Source organism: Pelodiscus sinensis, chromosome 8, assembly GCF_049634645.1.
Source record: "Pelodiscus sinensis isolate JC-2024 chromosome 8, ASM4963464v1, whole genome shotgun sequence".
NCBI lineage: Eukaryota > Metazoa > Chordata > Testudines > Trionychidae > Pelodiscus > Pelodiscus sinensis.
In genome coordinates this window covers 44694795-44717806 of record NC_134718.1, presented here as the reverse complement: position 1 = coordinate 44717806, position 23012 = coordinate 44694795, and the positions used below count along the sequence as shown (strand labels likewise).

The 23012-nt window shown below is 41.0% G+C and overlaps 1 protein-coding gene across 7 annotated transcripts in view; it reads left to right on the top strand.

The window, feature by feature from the left end:
• The window catches only part of ADGRA1 (adhesion G protein-coupled receptor A1), a 486631-nt gene that overhangs the window by 431475 nt on the left and 32144 nt on the right, over nt 1–23012 (top strand). For all 7 annotated transcript variants that reach the window (XM_075935214.1, XM_075935215.1, XM_075935216.1 and 4 more), the window contains one exon: nt 6155–6300. In XM_075935214.1, coding sequence (XP_075791329.1) covers nt 6155–6300 — 146 coding nt within the window. The remainder of the gene's footprint in view (nt 1–6154; nt 6301–23012) is intronic.

Here is a 23012-nt window from a genome sequence, read left to right as displayed (position 1 = left end):
CATTATTCTGAAATAAATATTTCTTAATATCTAGACAATTGCATGGCAATTAATCTGTAACTTCTAGCAAATCTTAACATCATTTACAATATTTTTATCTGTAGTTTGCAAATTTATAGGACAGCCGTGGCCTTGTAATTACATGGTCACAAATGACCATCTGTTGATACAATATTTGCCTGGTTATTTAATTTGCAGATTGCACAATAACAATGATAATGAAAAATAGATTTTGTTAAACTCATTATTAATAATTCTGTTATGAGTATTACATAAACTACAGGCATTTTTTCATAAAATGCAATGTATAGGGTAGCTATTTCCTGAGCCATTGTAAAGTGCAAACACTTTATGGAGCAAGAGAAATTTAAACAGATCCTCAAAATAAGACTCCACTCTTATATCCCCCAACTGGTGTTCTCTGTGAGTTGTGCGGTTCTGCGGCTGCTCAAGAGAGATTCAAATGCCACACAACTGCCCACAGCTAGGTTTTTTTTTTTTTTTTGCTACTGGTGGTGCACATGTGCAGATTCCTTGTGCACGTGAAATCATCTTTTCTGCACATGGATGGAAAAAATATGCACATGCAAGGAAAAGATTAAGGGAACATTGTCCCCAAGGCAGCTGCATTAGGATTATCCACATAACATCATACCCTGTCTATGCACAATGTCAGTACCATATTCCATCTAGCGTCCAGTGATGACACAGGGCTCAATGAGCGTGCAAACTGCTTTTATGATTCCTTGAGAGGAGCTGATTGACAGCAGGGGAGATTTAATGGACTGAAGAACCCGTGATGGGGACATTTCAGCTGGTATCACAGGCTGGACATGCTGTCCCTGCATAGACATTGTTTCACCACCAGAGACCCTTCCTAATCTCCCTGCCTCCCAACAATCACAAGTAAAAAAAGTCATATAGAACCCTCAGACCTGGTACTTATTTCCTCTTGTGACAGCTCTGTGGGTATTATTGCTGCAGCAGCAGCATTGAAGTAACCTGTGAGGGAAGGTGAGCAGTGCTGGAAGGAAAGGGACCAGCAGATGGCTTCTCAGGCTGTCTAGGAGTTCATTTATATGATGATGCCCAATAACCCCCCAAACAGCTCCGCACAAGACCCTATGGAGTGGGTACACACAATGAGTACAGCCTTCATCAAGATGAGTCAGCTCATGGCAGAATCTGTTTACACAGTTATATTTGACTAAGGTATCCCTTAGGACTGGGTAAGCAGGAACCAGAGTTAGCTGATCCTTCTAAATTCTTGCAAACACAGGTGGATCTGGCTAGAACTACAGTAGCTCCTCACTTAACGTCAGCCTGGTTAACGTTGTTTCAATATTAGGTTCCTGATCCATAGAGAACATACCTGTTTAAAGTCGCACAGTGTTCTAAGATTCACTTGCCCTGCTCTGCTTGCAGTCATTCTAGCAGGGGAGCAGAGTCAGAGCTTGGGGGAATAACCCATTGGGCCTGCCTGGCAGTCTGGTCAGAGGGTGGGCAAGCCTCTAACCCTGCTTCCCGGCCAGAGTGGGGCAGGTGGAAAGGTCCAACCCTGTTCCCCGGCAGAAGCACCAGGCGGGCAGAGTGGGGCATGCTTCCATGCTCTGAGCACACTGTAGCCCCTGCCTCTACCAAGTGTCACAATCATCATTGGTGACTACAGTATTAAATTATTTAAAACTAATATTGTAAAATGTATATAATATCTTTTATCTGGTGAAAAAAAATTCCCTGTGACCTAGCTCCACCCCAATTTACGTTGGTTTTTATGGTGAAATTGGATTTGCTTAACAGTATTTTACTTAAAGTAGCATTTATCAGGAAGATAACTCCAACATTAAGCAAGGATTTGCTAAATCTGATCTCCTTTCAGATAAGGTGGATCTATAAAAGAAACTGTTACCATAACATTGCTTTTTAATCATACATTTTGTAGAGATGCTGTTTCAGATTATTTGTCGCAAGGAAGCACTAACACAGAGGTGGGCAAAAGGGCATCCATGGGCCAGATCCAGCCTGCCAAGTGGGTTGGTCCAGCTCGCAGAGGTCCTGCCACTCCCCCAAGCCAATCAGGGACAGGGGAGTGTGCACCTCTGAGAATCAACTCTGGCAGTTGACTCTAAGTGCCATGTGCCAGAGGGCAGGGAATGAGAGACTTAGTGCTGCCCCCGCCCCCAGGCCAGTCTGGGCCTGGAGGTAGAGGGAAGCATGTGAAGTCTCCTCCTGCCCTGTCTTTGCAGGACAGAGGCATGATTGGAGGAGACTTCATGCATTCCCCTCACCCCCCAAGCCCTGATTGGCTTGGGGGCAGGGGGAGCACATGAAGTCTCCTCCCGCCCTGCAGGGGGCTTGGCACTTAGGGTGTGTCTAGACTACCTAGTTTTGTCGACAAAATTGGACTTTTGTCGACAAAACAATACCAGCATCTACACTACCGCGGAGTTCTGTCGACATAACGTCGACAGAACTCCGCGGTTTTGTCGACGTTGGTATACCTCATTTTACGAGGCATAACACTTTCTGTCGACAGAACTCTGTCGACAGAAGGTGTTATTGCCTGTAACACTGCGTCCAGACTACGGAGTTCTGTCGACAAAGCGGCTTGCTTTGTCGACAGAACTCCATGTGTCTGGACGCAAATTGTCGACGGAAGTTTTGTCGACAGTATCTGTCGACAAAACTTCCATCGACAAAACGCGGTAGTCTAGACGTACCCTTAGAGTCAACCGCCAGATACTGCTCAGCTGGCAGGTGCTCCCTTGCAGGGCAGGGGCAGACTGATACTGGAATCAGGACCAGTCATGCAAGTGTGTACATCATCTATACACAAAGATGAAGCTGAGCACCACATCCATGGCAAGCATATTTTCATCATATTTGTACTATTTAATTTTTACATGTTTAGAATTTCATGTGGCATCTGTCCATGTGGTTAGACCCTAATCCAATTACACAATATACATGAATTAGGGATGTAAAGGACTAGTCACTTCTGCTTCCCCTCCTTGCCCTCATGTTGCCTCTATCAAATAGAGGCAGTAAGGGGAGGAGAAGAGGAGGGTACTTAAAAGTGGCAGTGACACACGGAGCCCAAGGTCAGCTGCTCCGTGTGGCGATGTTGCCTTGAATGCCGTGGGGAGCACCTCTGCGTTCCACCTTTGAAATGTACAAGATCCTTTTTTTAAATAGGCTTAATATTTAAGAGGTTACACACAACAGCTAATAGTATTTCTGATCTTTCTTCCTTGTTAGCATGTATTATCCCAGGTTACTAATTAATCTCGGAAAGATGGGTATAGGATGAAGAAACAATATGTGGGTACAGTGTAACACAGGCATTCTGTCTTCCTTTTCTTCTCCTTCACTGGTAGTTTGGTGAAGTCACTATTAATATTTTATTGTACTATTTTATTAGGATCCACATTCATTTATCTAGCTGGTCCTCTTTGTTGGTACATCAGTGGAGTGAATTTTATCATCCCATATGTTGTCCGAATGTGACACATTTATATATATTGACGCCAGGGTTGTCTCTAAGCTCTGCACCTGCACAGCCACTCTCAAACAATTTTAGACCCTCCCACCTTCCCTGGAGAGCTGTGCAGCAGTATTCACAGCCACTCATTTTCCTGCTGAACAGGAAGGCAAGTGGTGGTGGTGGTGGTGAGTTCTAGCAGGACCACTCACTCCCATTTGCTCTGGCTAGTGCTGGGGCATGGTGAAGCAGTCCCTTCTTGGGTAGCCTCACCAGACCCAGTTCCATCTATGGCAGGCAGGACAGCACAGCTCAGCTGGGACAGGAGTTGCCACATGGCGAGCAGTGGATGTTCAGGCAGCCCCAGCTGGGACCGGAGCCACCACATGATGGACAGTGGCTTGTTAGCTGGTTCTGTCTGGGACCGGAGCTGCCGGGTTGCAGGCGGCAGCTGGTCAGCTGGCCCCGGAGCTGCCATGTAGCAGGAGGTGGCTAGTGGGGCCAGAGCCACCACATGGCCCCCAAACCTATCCCCCGACTCTTGGTTGCAGCACCAAACAGATGGGCAGCCGCCAGCCAGCAGCTCTGGCACCCTTACCCCAGGAGCAGCTGGCTGGGACTGCTTGGCAGCTCAGCCCTAGGTCCCCCCTCACTCACCAGTTGAGGGAGCTGGGCAATCCAACCCTGCTTTCCCCCCAGCAAGCATCTTCCTGGGGGGCTGGGCAGCCCAGTCCTGGGCCCACCCCATGCAAGAATGGGCAGCCCAGCTCCAGTCTCTCCCCAGTGAGGAGCTGTCACTTTCCTGACTTTTCAGCCTCCCCATCTTGAGTTCCCCCTTGCCCTGAATCCTGCACCCCCTGAGCCACCCCATATCTCCCACCTCCTATCCCTCTGATTCCTGTACCGCAGAGTTATGCACCTTATTAAGTATCTGTGTGTGTGTATAAAAATTTTGTTAGTAACTGGTTGGTGCCATGATGGCACACATGTCTGTGTTGGTGCACAACACAACACACACACTGCTCGTGGATGGGAAAATTTAGAGGGAGCGCTGATTGACACTGCACTTATCCTATATGCTCATGATTTGTGAAATCTTTGATGTATATTTTTTTAATTATCATGCAGCACACAACCTCAGCCCTACATTGAAACAATGTTACCAACTTAGTCTTTAGTATTTTTCTAATTTTTCCTTCTCATTCCCTCCCACATGGATTCATACTGTGGCCATGCAAAACTCCACTGCAAGTTGCACATGAACAGACAGCACTAGCTACTCAATTGGCAACATCTACCAGCTAATAGTGCTTAGACGTCTCATTCCTTTATTTCAACTTCTCTCACCTCAAGCGACAGCTACTGTGAAGTCCATACCCCTCCCCTGTCTAATGTGTCAGACAAGCACAGGGAAAAAGAAAATAATTCCAACATGCTTTATCTAGATTAAATAGTTCTATGTGTGTGTGTGTGTGTGTGTGTGTGTGTGTGTGTGTGTGTGTGTAATGTGGTGTGTGTATAATGTGTTATTAAACCTAAACAAAATTCATGGTGTTTTTCACTGTCAATTATTTTCTTTCAACTTAAACAAAAATGAAACTTTAGTTTGGATAAATCATTCTAATAGATTTCTGTTAGCTTTATTCAGCAGTTCTCTGTATTCCTTAAAATGTATTTGCTTTCCAATTATAGCAATATTTTACTTGTCACAGCAAAACATCAGGTTATTGCTTCAAAGGTAACCTAATTTTATATGATTGGATGGAGACTTAGCTAATATAATAAAGCATTGGGGATTTGATAAAATTCCGATTACTGTTTCTATAGTAATGATTAACAGTTACTATCATAGTACACAATTTCTTTTTAGTGTTGGTATTTTTGTTTACTTTTAATGATACACAGAGCGCTTTATTGGAAAGATCAGGATAGCCACACTGTTAAGTGTGTACTTTCTTTTTCTTTTATTTCATTACTAAGTACTGTACTGGTTTAAAAGATTCAAATCTTCTTCACCTGCTTTTGGCTATAGTGTGCCTAAAATGACAAGTTTCTTAAAAGTCACAAAAAATATGTTTTTTTCAATGCTAGGATCTAATTACAACCTACTAACAGGTTATTTTATCAAGTCTATGGTTCTACCTAGTTGAGAAGGAAATACAAATTTTAATAAAATTAAAGCTAATAGTACAATCTCAGATAAACAATTGCCTTTTTTCATTGACAACCAGACTTTAAATTTCATGATATGCTGCATACATAGCAAAGCCGTGGCAGGTTCCTTGCTAACAAAACTTAAAAGAATCAATTCAATCTTCAATGAGCGTAAACTTGTGCATTCAGAGAGTAACCACTAATGATGCTCTCAGAAAACAGATTTTATGTGTTCTGATTTCATCACATCCTACTAGGAGTTGCAGATATTAGCAATTATAATTTCAACATTAGTTAAAGTAAGATATACCACCTGCTTTTTAAATCATTTTAATTCTCTTACACTGATTAGAAGTAACCAGAGAGATGCAAAAATGTTGTGAAGGCAATCATAAATTCTGTTAATTTAAAATAAAATTATTCTGGTCTACTTGTGCATTTGTATAATTGGCTTATGTTGCATCTTGTTGTTTTACTGGCCATTTACTGATTTCTGTAACTATCATCCTCTTGTTTTAGGTTGGCATAGTATTGCATTATTCCACCCTCTCCACTATGCTATGGATTGGAGTAACTGCAAGGAATATTTATAAGCAAGTCACAAAAAAACCTCAGCCATGCCAAAATAGCGACCAACCTTCTTATCCAAAACAACCATTGCTCAGGTATGGACTAATAATGTTAAAGGTTGGGTTTTTTTCTGAAAAACTAAGCTTTGTTTACTGTTCTAAACTTCTTGAATGGTCCATTGCATTAACTGCTGTCATCTTCAATTGTGCAAACTACAGGTAAAACTTGAATCCCTGAAAGTACTTCACAAAATTTCTGTTAAATATGTGGAAAAATCTGTCACTTTACAGTGCTGATTAGTGCTAATTCTACTCCAAATACTGAAATATATAAACGTTATATGCAGCTAGATTCTGATTTCCATATTTGTGCCAGCTAGCACCTACCTCCTCAAAGGATCCTGTCAATTTCCTGTTGAGCCAAATACTGTTGCCCACTTGTAGAGTAAAGTACTGTATGCTTATCAGAGCCTAGCATATAATGATCTTCACTTTCCTCTCAGACCCACAAATTTTACTCATGCTCTTCTTCATTCCTTCGAGATCCTATGCCAGTCCTCCCACCATCTACCTCACCTCACACTAGGGATGCTGTATTACTACCTGAGAGATTGTGAAGATGTTCAATAGAGGAGACCATCTGGAAAGAATTCTTCTGAGTTTACAGCAGCTGTAATCTCAAAAAAATTCTCACGGTGGGGGGGCATAATTTCATGAGACTTCCATTCAAAATATTTCTGTAGAAAAAGGCCCAGAACAGCATATTTTACTGACAAGATAAAATCTGTTATATAGCCCTATAGCCCTTAGAGGCCGTGCTGAGTGAACCTGATCCAGACTGCTAACATTATATAGAAATATGCATTGTGCATATGTTCTGCAGAAGGTTTGTGGTATATAATCCAGACCCCATTGAATGAAATCTTTACTACCTTCATTAGTTCTCTGCTTTTTAAAAATATTTTCTTTCTAAAGTTGAAATTGATTAACACTTACATAAAATTTGTCTGATATAAAGAAGACTCACAATGAAGGTTGGCATTGTGTTAAATATAAGCAAAGGAAAATGTTTTTATTGAGAGAGCTTGAGTGTGCTAATGTGTTATTTACTATTCCATTTTTCACAGATGTGAATTTCAGTCATTCGGTTATTTGCTCATGGCAAAATGAATAATTGCCAATTTTCAAGTACTGCAGTGAGGTTATTAAGGAAGAAAATTGTTTCGGGTTACACAGATCCAGTGTATTGTATGTTCTTCCAATTCAAATCCTGTTAGAGCTAGAACAAAACAACAGACAGTCAGGTTACAAAAGAGATTACGCTAATTAGAGCCTTGTTGTGGCAACTGTATGGAGTTTTTCAGGTGGTAACAATAAAGAGGAGGTATTTAAAACTTTGTAATAGAAATGATAGACCTGTTTTTAGTTGTAAGTACACATGTAAATAATTGTCCAATAGTTAACTAAAATGTTTATACGCTTCGGCTATGTCTACACTCACGGCCATTCTTACGCAAGAATCTGCAGAGGGTCCACACTGCCCGCCTGCTCTTGCGCAAGGAAATTTACAGTACGGCGTGATAAGAGGGGGCTCCTTGCACAAGAGCTACACTCTTTTTTAACAGATGTAAGCCCTCTTGCGCAGGAGCTCTTGCTCAAGAGGGCAGTGTGGATGCTCAGCAGGGATTTCTTGTTCAAGAAAGCCCTATGGCTAAAATGGCCATCAGAGCTTTCTTGCGCAAGAAAGAATCCATACTGCCATGGGTGCTCTTGCGCAAAAGCACAGCTCGCACATGGCAGTGTGGACGTTTTCTTGAGCAAGAGTTCTTGCACAAGAACACCTGCGCAAGATGTTCCTGTGCAAGAAGCCGCGAGTGTAGACATAGCCTTAGTTTTCTCACTCAGAGCATCATGTGCCCTAGAGACTCAAAAATGAAATGTCTAATGTGATTCTATAATGGTTAGTACTAGTTTCAAACTTAAAGGATCTATTTCATTTCACATAGAAAATGGGCATGATATGTGGAAAAATTAAAAATCCATTAATTCACAGAATGCCCAGACCCATAATTAGTAATTGTTGTTCTTTTGAACGGGCAAAGATAATTTCATATTCATTTTAACTTTGTTATTTTCAAAAAAGTTAATATCCAGCATGTATTGTACATGTAACCATAATATTTCCATAACATCCATTTGGTAATGCTTAAGTTGTTAGTATATTAATAAGAAATCTGTTTTAACCAGCTAGTGTAATTTTTGTAGACCTGAAAGCTGACACTGGCTTCTGTATGAAATGTTTGTGTATATGAAATATTTTCACATAAGTAAAGAGTAATGAAATATTTCAGACTTTTTTGTTAAAGCAAACAAACAAATGACCTCCATTTTGACACCCATAGATAATTGTGCAAAATAGTGCTTGCATAAGAAGTTGATTTGAGGCCTTTTTACTATTACATATAAGGACTGTCATTTGTAAAATGTATGCAATATGACTTGAAAAGGGAATTTAAAAAAAACTAGGAGGTGAATTGCTAATGTTAATTCAGGTTTATAGATCTAGTTTGGTGGATAACTCTACTTCTGTCAAACACATGTCTAAGTGCACATAGCCTATAGTGCATAGTGTCCTGTTCTCCTACAAACATTTTATTCCTCACAATGAATGTGTAGAATTGACTGGCTTCCCAATGTGCATATGGATGTTTATATGCACCCTTAATGTACTTTTGCTGTAGGAGACATAAAGTTATGTTGTGTTTCGCTGCAGGATTCTACTGCAGAAAATTAAACAATAACTTAGTAGAAGAGCATTTACCAAATATTTAACAAGAAATTAAAAACAAACTAATGCATTTTTAAAAGGGCTTGATTCATTTTTAAAGCAGTTGAGATAATAGAAAATATTATTCAAAAGGGCCAAATGTTCAAAATGGTGACCTGATCTCTGTATGTGAAAAGAAAATACACATACAATTACTGCATTTGTGTGTACAAAAATTAAGAGTATATCTTGCCACTTGCATGTACATATATCCATTTGGACATGCAGTTTTATATTAATTGTGTGCCCAATATTTTAGCATAATTGTACTCATAAATATACATTTGGCGCTTAAAGATATGTTTATTAAATCCAACAATGTGGGAATCAGTGTACACCTTGTTGTGGCTTTTTACTTTTTCTCTTGATAGTTTTGCAGCAGCTGAATCTATGATTCTTTGAGTCTTTGTAATACAATTTAATTGCCTTTATTGTGACTTGAATTTTATAATTCATTTTTCATTCTTTTCTTTAAAATGTTAAAATATGACTTTCAGAATGTTTTCTGTTTTATCAATATAGCATTTATTACAGCTTGGACCTCCCTAGTCCAGTACCCTTGGCACCTGACTGGCCCCGGATGAGGGATTTTGCCACATCAGGGGAGGTCATTTCTGGCCCCCCTGCTGCTGGCTCCACCTCCTGCCCTGCTCCCCTGCAGCCCAGCTGAGCCACATGCTGGCTCCCCCCATCTTCCATGCAGCCCAGCTGAGCCGCATGCTGGCTCCCGGTCCATACCCCAGCCCAGCTGAGCCACATGCCACACTTCTCAGCTCTTGCCTATCCATCCACCCCCTACAGCCCAGCTGAGCTGCATTTCACCTCCTTTCCTCTCCCCCCCACACTGTGCTGGGCTCCTGGCCTTTCCACCTTCAGCAGCATGCTGGGACTCTCTGATCCTGGAACATCTGTGGTCCTTCTGGACTACGGATGTTGCTGGACCAGAGAGGTCTGGTTTATAGAAGTACAACCTGAAGAATTTAAGTAAATTACAAATACTATTTCATGTATTTCCTTGTAGGGTGGTTTTTTTATACATAGATTTTCTTTCCTTCTTGACTGAAGCTAATAGGGGTCGTCAGCTACTGATAGAAATGCTGGTCATCTACAAATTATTTTCTCGATATGTGTAGGTATGGTGACCAAAACAGAAAGCTTTAGCGACTTAAAAGATATGCTTATACAACTAGTACATTTTTACTAAAACACTTTTCTCCTTGGCAATATTATTTTGATACAGTGGCTTCTTTTCTCCATAGTTTAATGATTCAGTAAAATGCAAACACTCGTGCCCAATTATTTAGCACAGAAACTCATTAACTCTTAAAATTCTGCCATTTTCTAAACCACTCTTCAGATGAATGCATTAGTATGCTGACAAAACATGTATCGAATGAATGCTTCACTGAATTTTGAGCAATTAAATTCTGACCATTAACACTACAAAAACGAAGTGCATTCTGTACATGTGTTTATATAAACATAGTTTGTGATGTGCTTCAGAGTGAAGGGAACTATGCAAATCTTTACTGTCTGTCTATGTAGACACTTGGTAAGTGCCCACCACTGTTCTGGAACATGAGGAGTACTCAGCTGGCATATTAAACACTCTTTTTCTCCTTTTCTATTGGCTGGTTCTGGGTTTTGAACCTTGGCATTATCACAGTGTCAGGCATGGACAGGATCAGGTTGCACATATGATGCATACATGAGTTTCAGCTGTGGTCTGTTGGGACTGATTAGTTCAGTTTGAGCACTATGCAGTACATTTTAGAAAGCCTCATAGCAAGAGCTTGGAGAAAGAGAACATTAAACAGTTCTGTTAGTATTATCAGTATTACATTGTCGGATGGGAAGAATAATATTAGATTACTACAAACTGGGATAGTGTATCTGGAAATATGAATGTTAATCTTTATAATTATAATTACATGGCAGACACATTTAAAATATCTATAGAAGGATTGTGTAGCTAGAGACTATTGATCAATTTTTGTCAGGTTACATTAAAATAGAATTTACGCAGTAAAACCGTGTCCAGCAATGGTGGTTGTATTCTACTCAGCTTTGATGAATAGTGTTTCATTATTTCACCCTGGTCCTTGCTAGCAGCATTCCTGTAAGAACTAATAGAAAGATCTTAAGTATAAACAACTAAATATACCATTACAAAAGTATTCACAAGTAGAAGTGTAAATATTCCATGGAAATAGCATTTATGTGTTTATAAGTGCAAGTACTTTCAAGCCCTGCATTCCCTGCAATTGTCTGGTCAATACTGAACTACTGACTAAATAATATAAGCACTTAGTAGAAGAGAAAGAAAAAGAACAACAATGAAATTTTATTCTTATATACAAAAAAGCATGGAATAACAATGAAAATAATCTCTTATGTGTAAATACATATACAGATTTTTTTCCTGTATATAAGAATATTATATACTGATATACATGTTTACATATTAATATCAAAGAGCCAAGCTCTGTCCTAGAGCAAGATTATCCAGTTGTACTGGACAAATCCTTTTGCTAAGAAGGAACCATCTTCAGAATATGTTTGAGGTTATGGTGTTCTTGAAGAAAAATGCCCACTTTATGGAATGATATGCTGTTCACTTCCTTACCAGAATCATCCTCCATTTCTTTACTAGTATCCTCTTCCTCCTGCTTTCCAGCATCATTCTCCAGAACTCTACAATCTGAAAACAGTTGGAAGGCTTTAACAAAATTGTCGCCATTGTCTGTGACTAGATAGGTTATTTTTATTGTGTCCAAATAAATTGTTAGTGGATCTGAGTTAACAGAGAGGGAATCTTATTGTATGAATGTGTTCTAGCAAAGCGCCAAAAGCTTGGGGGTGCTGATTCTCTTCTTAGGTTAATTGGCTCAGTCCAGTGACAGATAAAACCCACATTACCTCTCAAAAAGGAAGACAATTCATGGACAATATAAAGCACGAATGTCAATTTATTTTTAATTTTTTTAAGATGCAAGTTGTATTGTCCCACTAGCTTATGTTTTAATGTTTCTGTACACTTAACAGTGGCCTTGGGAATTATTTTGTTTATCCCTTTAGCAGTCAGCAGGGATAGTCTATCACTAACAGCAAAACTGAGAATTATTTTTTCTTTGGGCACTGGTCCATTGCAGAGTACAATCATTATGTATTAGTTATTAAATATAGTTCATTCAATTTTTTGTTAGTTGAGTTTTCCTTTCAGACAAATTCATTATTTCCTCTTCAGATTTGAAAACCTGAGCATACTTTTTTTAAGATTGATGTGGAGGGTGTGGCCTCAGTTTGTATGTTTAGTGGCAGTCCTGTTTAGGTCATGGATTGTAGTTTAAGGAATATGACTGCTTCTGTCGTCAGACGCAAGCCTACTATCTAAGCAGGTCCAAGTTGTGAGACCATGGAGCTTTGTCTTGTTCATTATGCAGTATACAAAATGCACATCTTCCAAGATGCCCAGTGCCCACTGAATGGAATAAGGCATCTAAGGATCGCTGCTTCATAGACTGCATTCCTATAGCAAACTTTATAGTATATAGCTCTTTATAAATGGGCGATATGTCCTTCCTTTGCTACAGATCTCATCAAGCTTAGTATTGTCACCAAAAATGCACGTGTGCAATTTTCTGTAGATTGTTACTCAAATTAAATCAGTTTTCACCAGAACACAAGGAAGCATTTCTCAGTGAGCACTATTGACCTGCCAAGTTAAAATGTTCTTATGTCACTAATTTAAAAATAAATGCATGTTTATATTCGTTTATAATTTAAGACTAATTAATGGGGAAAATGTTCATATTTTTCACACTTTTGAAAAAATTACTAAAACATTTAACATTACATTTTTATTTAAAAAATTCACCTTTGGGAACAGTGCAGGCCTGAGAAATTTTCAACCCAAAAACTAAAATTTTGGAGCACTATGAATGGTGGAAAACTAGAGGTTAAAATGGAAATGATTAAGCTATTTTAATTCCAGCTGTCTCTCCCATGATCAGACATGAGAATGGATTCATATGCAGTATATGTGTGTGCACACATGGGTATGCATACATATACATAATATATGCACACAGAGTATTGCCTGACCTAGAATAAGTTATCAGAAATCAAGGAATTCACTAGAAAATAAGATTGATTACAAACAGAAAAGCTAATCTGAAAACTCATTACAAGTTACAGTATAACTTTGGATTTAACTTTCCTATATAAACTATGTTGAATTCTTCAGTTTTATCTAAAAGATGAGGCAAAAAGACTTTCCCAATCATACAGTTACCACTCTAAAGCAAATCAACCACAAAACCAATTGAATTTCTAATCAAATTACCAAGTACAGGTACTCTCTTCCAGAATCACACTTATGAAATACATTATTATGCATCCGTGCTCCTTTAATTCTTTCAAGGATATAATGTTATTTTTAGTTCTTTCAGGTATCCTAAAGCCTGTCACTTGTGTCCAGTTATAGCCATCTTGCACTTAAACTTATTTACTCCATTTGTTTTTTGCAATGAGAGAAGTCTTGGTACATGTCAAAGTCTAGAAAAATCTCCTCCATTACCCTTTGCCATCTGATAACAAGTATTTCACTAAACCTTTGGCCTTGCAGTTCAATTCTTTTCATGGAATTTTAAATGGTGCTAGTGGGTCAGGTCATTTACTTAACCTCTTGTCTCATAGTCTCAGCCCTTTTTGTTTCAGTGTGAATCAAATGAAGCAATGGAGGCATGAATCAAATACTGACAACTACAATACTTAAGCTACTGACACAAGCGGGATTAAAGTTTTACAAATATATGTTAATGCATTTGCCAGATTGTAGCTACCAAGAGAGACTGGATGGAAGTTAAATTGACTGTGACTTCTTGTGAATAAGGAAATAGCCCAATAAAATAGTCTTTTTTGTTCCATTTCAATAATGTTCAATAGTAACTACCTGGTTGCAGAAACTGTAGGTCATCTAGGGCACATGCACCAAGGCTGAGCGCCCTAAAAGCCCTCCACTTACTGCAATTTATGAGTACTGAAGGCAGCGTTCCTGACCCTGCAGTGCCCTAGATCAGAGGTGAGCAATAATTTTTGACCAGTGCCACTTCAAAAATTTTTGAAGTGGCCCCAGGCCGTCTTGGAAGGGGCGGGGCCTCAGCCAGAAGAGGCAGGGCCAGGACACTTCTGTGCTTCCATGCCCACAGAACGTGATTAGTCTGGGGGTGGGGGAGTGTGTAAAATCTTTGTCCTCTCCCCCCCAAGAGAGAACCACCAGCTGTTCTGAACAGCTGGCAGTTCCCTCTAGGTGCCCGTGCTCCTGGCAGTGGGAGGAGACTTTGCACACTCCCCTCTGTCCCCAGGCTAATCAGGGTTTGGGGGCAGGGAGAAGCACACAACGTCTCCTCTCAGCCTGCTCCTGTCCTGCAGGGTAGGAGGAGAATTCTCATGCTCCCCCTGCCATCAGACCAATCAGAGCCTGGGGGCAAAGGAAGAACATGAAGTCTCTCACTCCCTGTCCTCAGGCGCGGGGCACTTAGAGTCAACAGCTAGGGCTGACTCTGTAAATTCTAACTGTTTACATAGTGATTTACACTGACTTGCATACAATGGTCTTATACCACTCTGTGGGTATGTCTACACTACCACCCTAGTTCGAACTAGGGTGGTAATGTAGGTGCCTGGCTTTATGCAAATGAAGCCCAGGAAATTCAAATCCCGGGCTTCATTTGCAACTCCGGTTGCCTACATTACAACATACCCTGTGACATTGCTGAGTATGGACTCATGCAGTATGTGTAAGCTATATCAGAAAAACAAGTGTGCAGTGTTTCTGGACCCTAAGGAGGGCCCTAAATGTTTAGAATTCTGGTAACTATGGGCATGTCTACACTGGGGACTTATTTTAAAATAACTCCCCTTATTTCAAAATAACAAGGTGAGCATCCACACTACTAAGCCTGTTATTTCAAAATAACTCCTGCTTGTAAAGAGGAATAAACTTATTTCTAAGTAGTTATTTTGCTAGTTATTATTTTGAAAAACCTGATAGTGTAGATATAGCCTAAGAGTCAAAGCATGTATAAGCATAACCCATATGCCTGCTGGGTCTGGTGTAGTGTCCCAGCTAATGGCACTTCAGACACTTACAGAGAGAATCACGAGTCTGCTTTACAGCCTTTAGCTGATGCAATAAAGGCTCATGCACTAAGCTCCAAGGGTCCCAGGTTAGATTCTGCCCACAGACAGCTGGCTCTGCTTGCATTACATAAGCATAAATAGTGCTCCTTTAATTTTTTAAGAGATTTATAGTTTGTTCTCTGAGACACAATAACATCCGTTGCTTATCAGGCAGGATCAACTTCTAATATACTTGAAATTACAAGTTCCTTTAGCAAGAGATCACACTAACCTGAGGGACTTGGAAATTTCCTATATCAATCTTCATCTCATGGGTGCAAAGTCATCCCTAATGTAATAGTAATCAATGGAAAGAAGTTATTTTGGGATACATTTTGATCAAGGCTGACAGATTCACTACAAAATGTCTGAACTATGCATTTTGGGTCCTTTCGTAGTTATGTGGACTTTGCCAAATGGGTCTCATTATCTTCTTGGCCACGTTCATGTCTTTAGTCCGGTTGTCTTTGGGTCAAATTCTATGAAGTATATAATTGACACCATGACAAACACAGTCCATGCTAGCCCCTTGGCACCAGCAGTTATGAAGTGTATGCAGTTAGATTCTAGCACATTTTTTATTTGAAATGGGTCATAGGAATTCATGTCTCCTAGTGTAAAAGAATGATTGAGAGAGAATGGACCATCATATAAGTGTCAGTTACTGCCTATTGTTTTCGTCTTTCTTCTATGTTCTTAAATATTATTTTATCTAATCTTCCTTTATGGAAGCCATATTCATCTGATAGTGAACATAACAGTCTTCATTGTAAAGGCTTGACTCCTGTTGGCCTGGTTATCCCAAAGACTATCAGCCTTTCCCCTCCCAGCCCTCTACAACTCATGAATATTGCAAATAACGAGGAATGCTACAACTAACAAAGCCCAGAGCAAAGCTCCCAGGCGCCATAGTCAGGGCAGTCTCCCTGTAGGGCCCTTGGCTATGGAACTCTCATCTGTCAGAAGTCAGGATGAGCTGGAGTCTCACCACCTTTATGTCTAACTGGAAAGCTTTGTCACTTTGAGTAAGCTTTCTCATAATCACAATAATGGTGAACTAGCCCAGTGATTTTCCATCTCGGTGAAAAATCTGTGATGCTTAGATTCCAGGTGATAGTATATTAAAAATGCATTGATAGTAATAATTATTATTTATTATGTGTACTTAGGTCCATGTAACAGCCTATTTATGCTAAGCACTGTAAACAGAAAGACACTGGAATACAATGAAAGATTTGCAGTTCTCATACACACATTATACTCGCTTTTGTTTGATGATTATTTGGGAAAAAATCTTTCTCTTTTTTTAAGCATAATGGTGTATTATTCTCTCATGTCTTTTGCCTTACCACATGTTCTAGTCAAGTGTTCTCTTTTATTTAGAGGACAACATAGTTTGGATCATTAGCTGAAATTCTAACATTGCTAAAAATCAGTCTCTGCAAGCTGTAGAAATTCTTAAGAAGAAGTTAATACTAGAAACTTGACTCTTTTTCTCCAATAATTGTAATGTATATTTTTAGCTCATTTTCAAATTGTGCTGTAATTGGGTTAATTTATTATTGAGCAATGGAATTGTTAGCAATTCTCATGTATTCCTAAGCTTGGGCATTGCTTGAATACCAGAAGCCTCTCAGAGGACACAGTGCATAATAGCTACTTTCAGACACAATCTCTACATTTTAGTATCCCTTATAGCTCTTGGCTTGAAGCTTAATATACTTGCCAAGAAGATCTTTGCCAGAAATACAATATGGCAATTTAAATTTTTGCACTGCCTAAAGCATGGTAGATGAAAATTTAACCTGGAAATTGGAAGGTAGAGCATTTTGTAAGAAGGGTTTTTTGTAGTTGTTACTAATCCATTGTATATTAAAAATTAATTACAGTAGCTTATATAAATTAAAGAAGAAAATCTGTCTCTTATATTTGAACCAACTTAGCTATTTTATTTTGTTGTTTTTGTTATTAATAATGTAATTACAGAACCTAATATTTGAACAGTTCCACATTCTCAAAAGCTGCCCTACAAAATACTCAACAGCTTTAGCAGACAAAGATGATGTGCTTAGTGCCACATTGACACCACCAGAAATGCTGACTTTTTCATGATGCCTGTCAGAGGAATTACATCACTCTCTTGTTAAGCTGTGTTTTTACAGGAATATTCAACATAGAGGAGAGATTATATCAGGATGGCCAAGGCCAATGATGCTAGGATTTATAGCCAGAGCATTGGGGGACTAAAAGAGGCTGATGTACAGGGTGAAAAAAGGAAGAAAGAAGAGAGAGAGGTTTGACCGTACCAATAGACCAGTGGTCTCCAACATTTTTAAGCACAAGGTCACTTTCTGAATTTAAGTCAATCCAGAATCTACCTCAGACCCAAATACTCCTTCCCTGCTCCTTCTCTAAGATCTAGTCCCTGTTCACATTGTGTAGATGGGATAAAGGGATGGTGGGAAGGGGCTACTCTGACATCAGTACCCCATCTTTGCCATCCTCCCCTCCCCACAGCAGAGCAAGCAGAAGGCTCCTGAGGGGCAGCTCCAAGGCAGAGGGCAGGTAAACAATAACAATGGTGGGAGAGGCCGGCACTTGATAGCCTCCCAGCCAAACAAGTCAGGATCACCTGTCAGAGGCTCCAGGATCTACCATTTAGGGGTAATTTAAAACTAGATGAAAGCACAGATCACTGAGAGCCAAGTCTGGTGGCTGTAAACAAACTTTATGGAACTGCAGGAAACTTGGCCACATACATGATAAGTGGACATCTGGCTAACTAAAATCCTGCCATACCATGGATGTTGGCACACCAGAGAGGGCTGGAATAGAGAGGTTCAACCTGTAGTTTCAGATTCAGGATTTATTATTATTATATTGTATATAATGTACAATAATAAAAGGTGGTATAATACCAGGTCTTTGAGGTGATTGGTAATTTGGATTTAAAATGAGGTTTGTCCTCTGTATTTAAAGAACAGTGAATGAACTATTTATTATTGCTTGATACAGATAGTTTGCAAGTACTTCAGAGAGAAAGGTATGTAAGTAAATTCATTACAGGTTGGACCTCCTTGGTCCAGGATCCTTGGGATATGATGGGTACCAGATGAAGGATTTTGCCAGACTAGGGGAATTCATTACTGACCGTCCTTCCTCCCTCTTGCTACCACCATCCCTCTGCCACCCTATCAGGCTTCCCTGTTATGCTGGGCAGCCCTGCTGGGCCATGTGCCGGGCTTCCTGGATCCCTCTCTTCCCCTGGCAGCCCTGCTGCAGCATACTGGGCTCCCACCTCCCTCCTCTTCCCCTCCACCCTTCAGTGCAGCAAGCAGGGCCTGGGCCCCCACCCCCTGCAGCACACCAGGCTTCCCTCCCCCCCTTGCAGCAGTGTGCTGGGACTCTCTGATCCTGCAGCATCTGTGGTCCTACCAAACCATGGCTATTGCCGCACCAGAGAGTCCCAATTTAGAGACGTGCAACCTGTACTTATAAACAAGCTACTTAACCACTTTGTGAATTTTGTATATCTCCAGACCCTTTGAGCTATCATATGGAATGCAGATGACTTGCAGGTGGTATGCTTTAAATCTCCCAAATTCTGAAGGCATTGAGTGCATCTGTATGAACTTTTTAGGAGAGAAATAAAATGACGCAACGTATGGGTGATACACTGTCATTTTACTAATACAATGTAAAAGGTTAGATTTAGGACGTTTGTAACATGGAAACTATTAAAGCAATCACCCTGGTTTAGAACAGTTGTTAGCCAGATTCTTGCTTCCAAAATGGCACTGGTTCAGTGAATAACTGCTGTAATTTTATCAGGTTGGATAGATTTATAACCACTATACGCTGCTCTGGAATACTATGATTTGAGTGGATGCTTTGGGGGATTTTATCACCAATCCACATGTAGATATGTCCAAGAAATTCAGAATTTTGTAATCCTGGCATATTTCTTTAAAGTTTTCAGATTCTGAGTGAGTCATATATATAATTGTAATATATTCTAGATAACATTACAACTTTGGCTGCTCTGGGCAAAGTGTAAAGGAGTAATTGCATATTTTTCAAATTCTGAAAATTCTTGAAGATAATATATTCAAACTTCAGTAGGGGCTTTGTAGAAAACTGTCAGATTTGAAGGAGCTAGATATTTTCTATGGTGAATACAGTGTTACATAGGTAGAAACTTGATTATGCAGAGTTCTAAAGACAAATGCATAAAGAATACTTTTCATATGTTTATACTGTGAATACTATCACAATAAAAAAAAGGAAAAGGACCTGGGGATTACAGTGGATGAGAAGCTGGATATGAGTCAATAGTGGGCCCTTGTAGCCAACAAGGCTACCAGCATATTGAAGTGCATTAGTAGGAGCATTACTAGCAGAGCTAGGGAAGTGAATATTCCACTTTATACAGCATTGGTGAGACTACATCTCAAGTATTCCATCATCCATTTATGGGGCCCCCATTACAAAAAGGATGTGGATGGACTGGAGAGAGCCCAGCAAAGGGCAACAAATATGATTAGGGGGCTGGAGCACATGATTTATGAGGAAAGGAAGATGGATTTGGGCTTATTTAGTCTACAGCAGTGTTTCCCAATTGGTGCGCCGCGGAACCTTGGGGTTCTGTAAAGTGAACGTAGGGGTTACAGAAAAGACCATTTTGACATAACTGAAGGTGATTACTACAGATACCATTTATTAAGGAAATAATAAAATGAATATATTTGGCTTATTTAAATAAAATATGGGATAAATATATTGCTTATGAAAACTATGAATATGTGACATAAGATGGTACAACTCCCTAGATGGCATAGCTGGTATGCTGTGAATAATGCATCTAGAAACTTTCTAGTCTATTATCTAGAAACTTTCAGTTGTGTGGATTTGTAAGGGTATATGTTCAGGGGAGGAGGGGCTAACCAATGAAGCGATTAAAGAATTATGATAGCAAAATGTGACACAAAAAACTAAAAATGTATAATATATACAAGCTGCAATATTTCAGAAACTTAGAACACAGTTAGCCAACAGCTAACAGTATGTGTTTCAGTAAACAATAATAATTGCAATACAGTACAAGCACTATTTGTTAGTGACAGCACAATGTAAGTGTACAGAAGGCTTCTAGCATTCTGGAGATACATTACAGTTAATTTGTAAAGCGCTTGAGGATAGAAGATGTTATAAGATACCAAGGGAAAGCTAGATACTGTGCAGCATATGAAGAAAGGTCATTTTAAATGTGCATTGTCAATAAAAACCACTTATCATTATATGTGTTTCTGTGTGTATGCAATACTTTTGTCAATAATTGATTTAAACATGCTGTTACATTTCAAAATATTTTGCTTGGCTTTATCAGATGATGGAGAAAAATATAAAGAAAATAGTACTGTTATCAGAATATGTACAGTAAAAAGAAAATACTTTGATGCTATGCCATATTGGTATATGTGTATGGCTATACAGATTGCATCTCCAAAATCTGGGACTCTCTGCTCCAGCAACTTCCATGGTCTGGCATGGACCATGGATGTTGCTGGCCAGAGAATCCCAGCAGCTGAGAATGGGGTCCCCTGGAAGCCAGAAGCAGGAGGGCTGATGGGTCGGCTGCAGCAGGGCCAGTGCGGGGGGGGGGGGGCAGTAGAGGCTGAGAAACCCTGAGTCGGACCAGCTGCAGAGGGGGTAACAGCGGCTGGGAAGCCTCTGGCTGTATCGGCTGCAAGGGAGTGCCAGTCAGGTCAGCAGCTGGGGGGTTGGGGCTGGGAAGCAGCAGACAGGAGCCCTGGCTAGGCAAGAAGGTGCAACACAGTGCAGGGTGGGAAGGCAGCGGCTGTGAGCCTTCCCAGGCAGGGTCAGTAGGGGAGATATGACCTCTGCTCATCCAGCAAACTATCTGGTTCGGGACCATTCAGGTCCCGAGGATGCTGGACCAGGGAAGTCCAACCTGTAGTATGTGTTGCTAATATTACCTGGAGTAACATCTGTCTCCTTTGTTATAAGCCTATGGCCAATGGACCACTGCAAATAGTACAACTCCCTACTTAGTATAGGTTAAGTTACAGTTTCTGTATAATACTGTGCTTGTCTTTAAGGTGCTATTGTACTTAAATGTCACAGTCTTTTGATCTGTCCAGCTGGATTCTGCTGAGAACCCAAGAGGGATTGAGGAACAAAGTTGGCTTTATGCTAATAGTGACTAATTCAGAACTTGTACCAGCTGGTAATAACCACTCAAGCAGTATTTACACCAGCTGGAGATTTCGCCCATCCCTAGGCCAGGCCTGCCATCAGCCATGCCCCTTTCAGTGAATGATGGAGAGAGGATGATGTAGAAACAGTTATTCCAGCTCTACACTAACAAGGGATGTCAAAATGTGGGGAATATCCACAGCTTCTCATCTAAGGCAGGTTTGCAACTCTGAGGATATGACCCAAGATGATTAGGAGGTGTGATGGGGCAGCCCCCGCGCCTTGCACTCACCGGGCGCCGTCCCTGGCTTGCTGGGGAGAAGCGGCGGCCCCGTGCCGGTTCCTGCCCTGCGCGGTTTGTTCTGCCGCAGGCGGGGCCGAGCGGCAGCCCCAACCAGCTGCGCCCGACTCCACCGCCGCTTCCCCAGCTGTGCCAGAGCGCCGGGCGCTGACACTGCCCATGGCGTTGACCCGCGCCGGCGCCCTGGCGGGCCAGCCACCCCCGCAGAGGGGGCGTGCCGGCCCCACTACGGAGGACGTCAGTGCAGCGGGATGCTTAAAAGGAGCGCCGCCGCCAGAGACAAGAGGGGAAGGCAGACACGCAGCTGGGAGGAGGAAGCACTGACAAAGGCACCTCGGACCCCGTTTGTGTAGTCCCCCGAGACCTAGTCGTCACGGCGGCCCGGCGAGGGAGGTAGGAAGCGACCCAGGGCAGGGTGCTGGAACCCCGGGGGTTGGTGTGTTTAGGGGGTCCGTCCCCCATCAACCAGGACTGAGGGGATTGGTGTATCCCCCCAGACCTTAGGGCCCTGGGTCGGGGCTCAGAGTGAGGGTGGGCCTGAGCCCCCCTACTCCCCTTGCACCAACGCGGACGCCACTCGCAGTAGACCAAGCGTGGACAGACCCTGTCAGACTCGGGACAGGGCTCTTGGGTGATTGGGGAGCACGAAGAGGACGAGACCTCGGGTGAGGGAAATCGGAGGGGAGGGCGGAGGACCCTGCGTGGCCCTCGGGGCGGGCCGCACCGGTGCCGCGCCTCTCCACAGGAGGATAAAAGGTAACAAGCATGTAGAATGTTTATTTGCTTTATTGTCTGTTGCCTGGTCAGTGGCCTATGTGAAATGAGTTGGAGATTTTATATGAATCCCACATGGACAGATGTCACATCACAGTTAGTACTAACTGGGCTCTTTTTGGCAGTTTCTGCTAGGAGACCAAAGTTGAAATAGGCAGAAGACTTGGCTGTCTTTCAGTCTGTGAAGGTCATCCCTCCATAAAAAGATTAGGCACTTTAGTGAGTTGATGTTGAGCAGTTTATAGCATAGCTTCCTATGTCATAATGTGCATTGAGAATAGAGTAATTAGAGCTTTTCATTCTGTTTATGCTGTCATATCCAGACATTTCTCAAGTAATAAATTTAAAAATTAAAAAACAAGTAAACACACAGAAGATGTGAATTATCATGAGATAGCTATACACTAATACTTTCTACTGCATTCAAACCAAAGCATATCTTGCATATAGTCACCAGAGAATTACAGGGTTTTGTGGTTATTAATTACACATGTGAAGTGTGTGGTA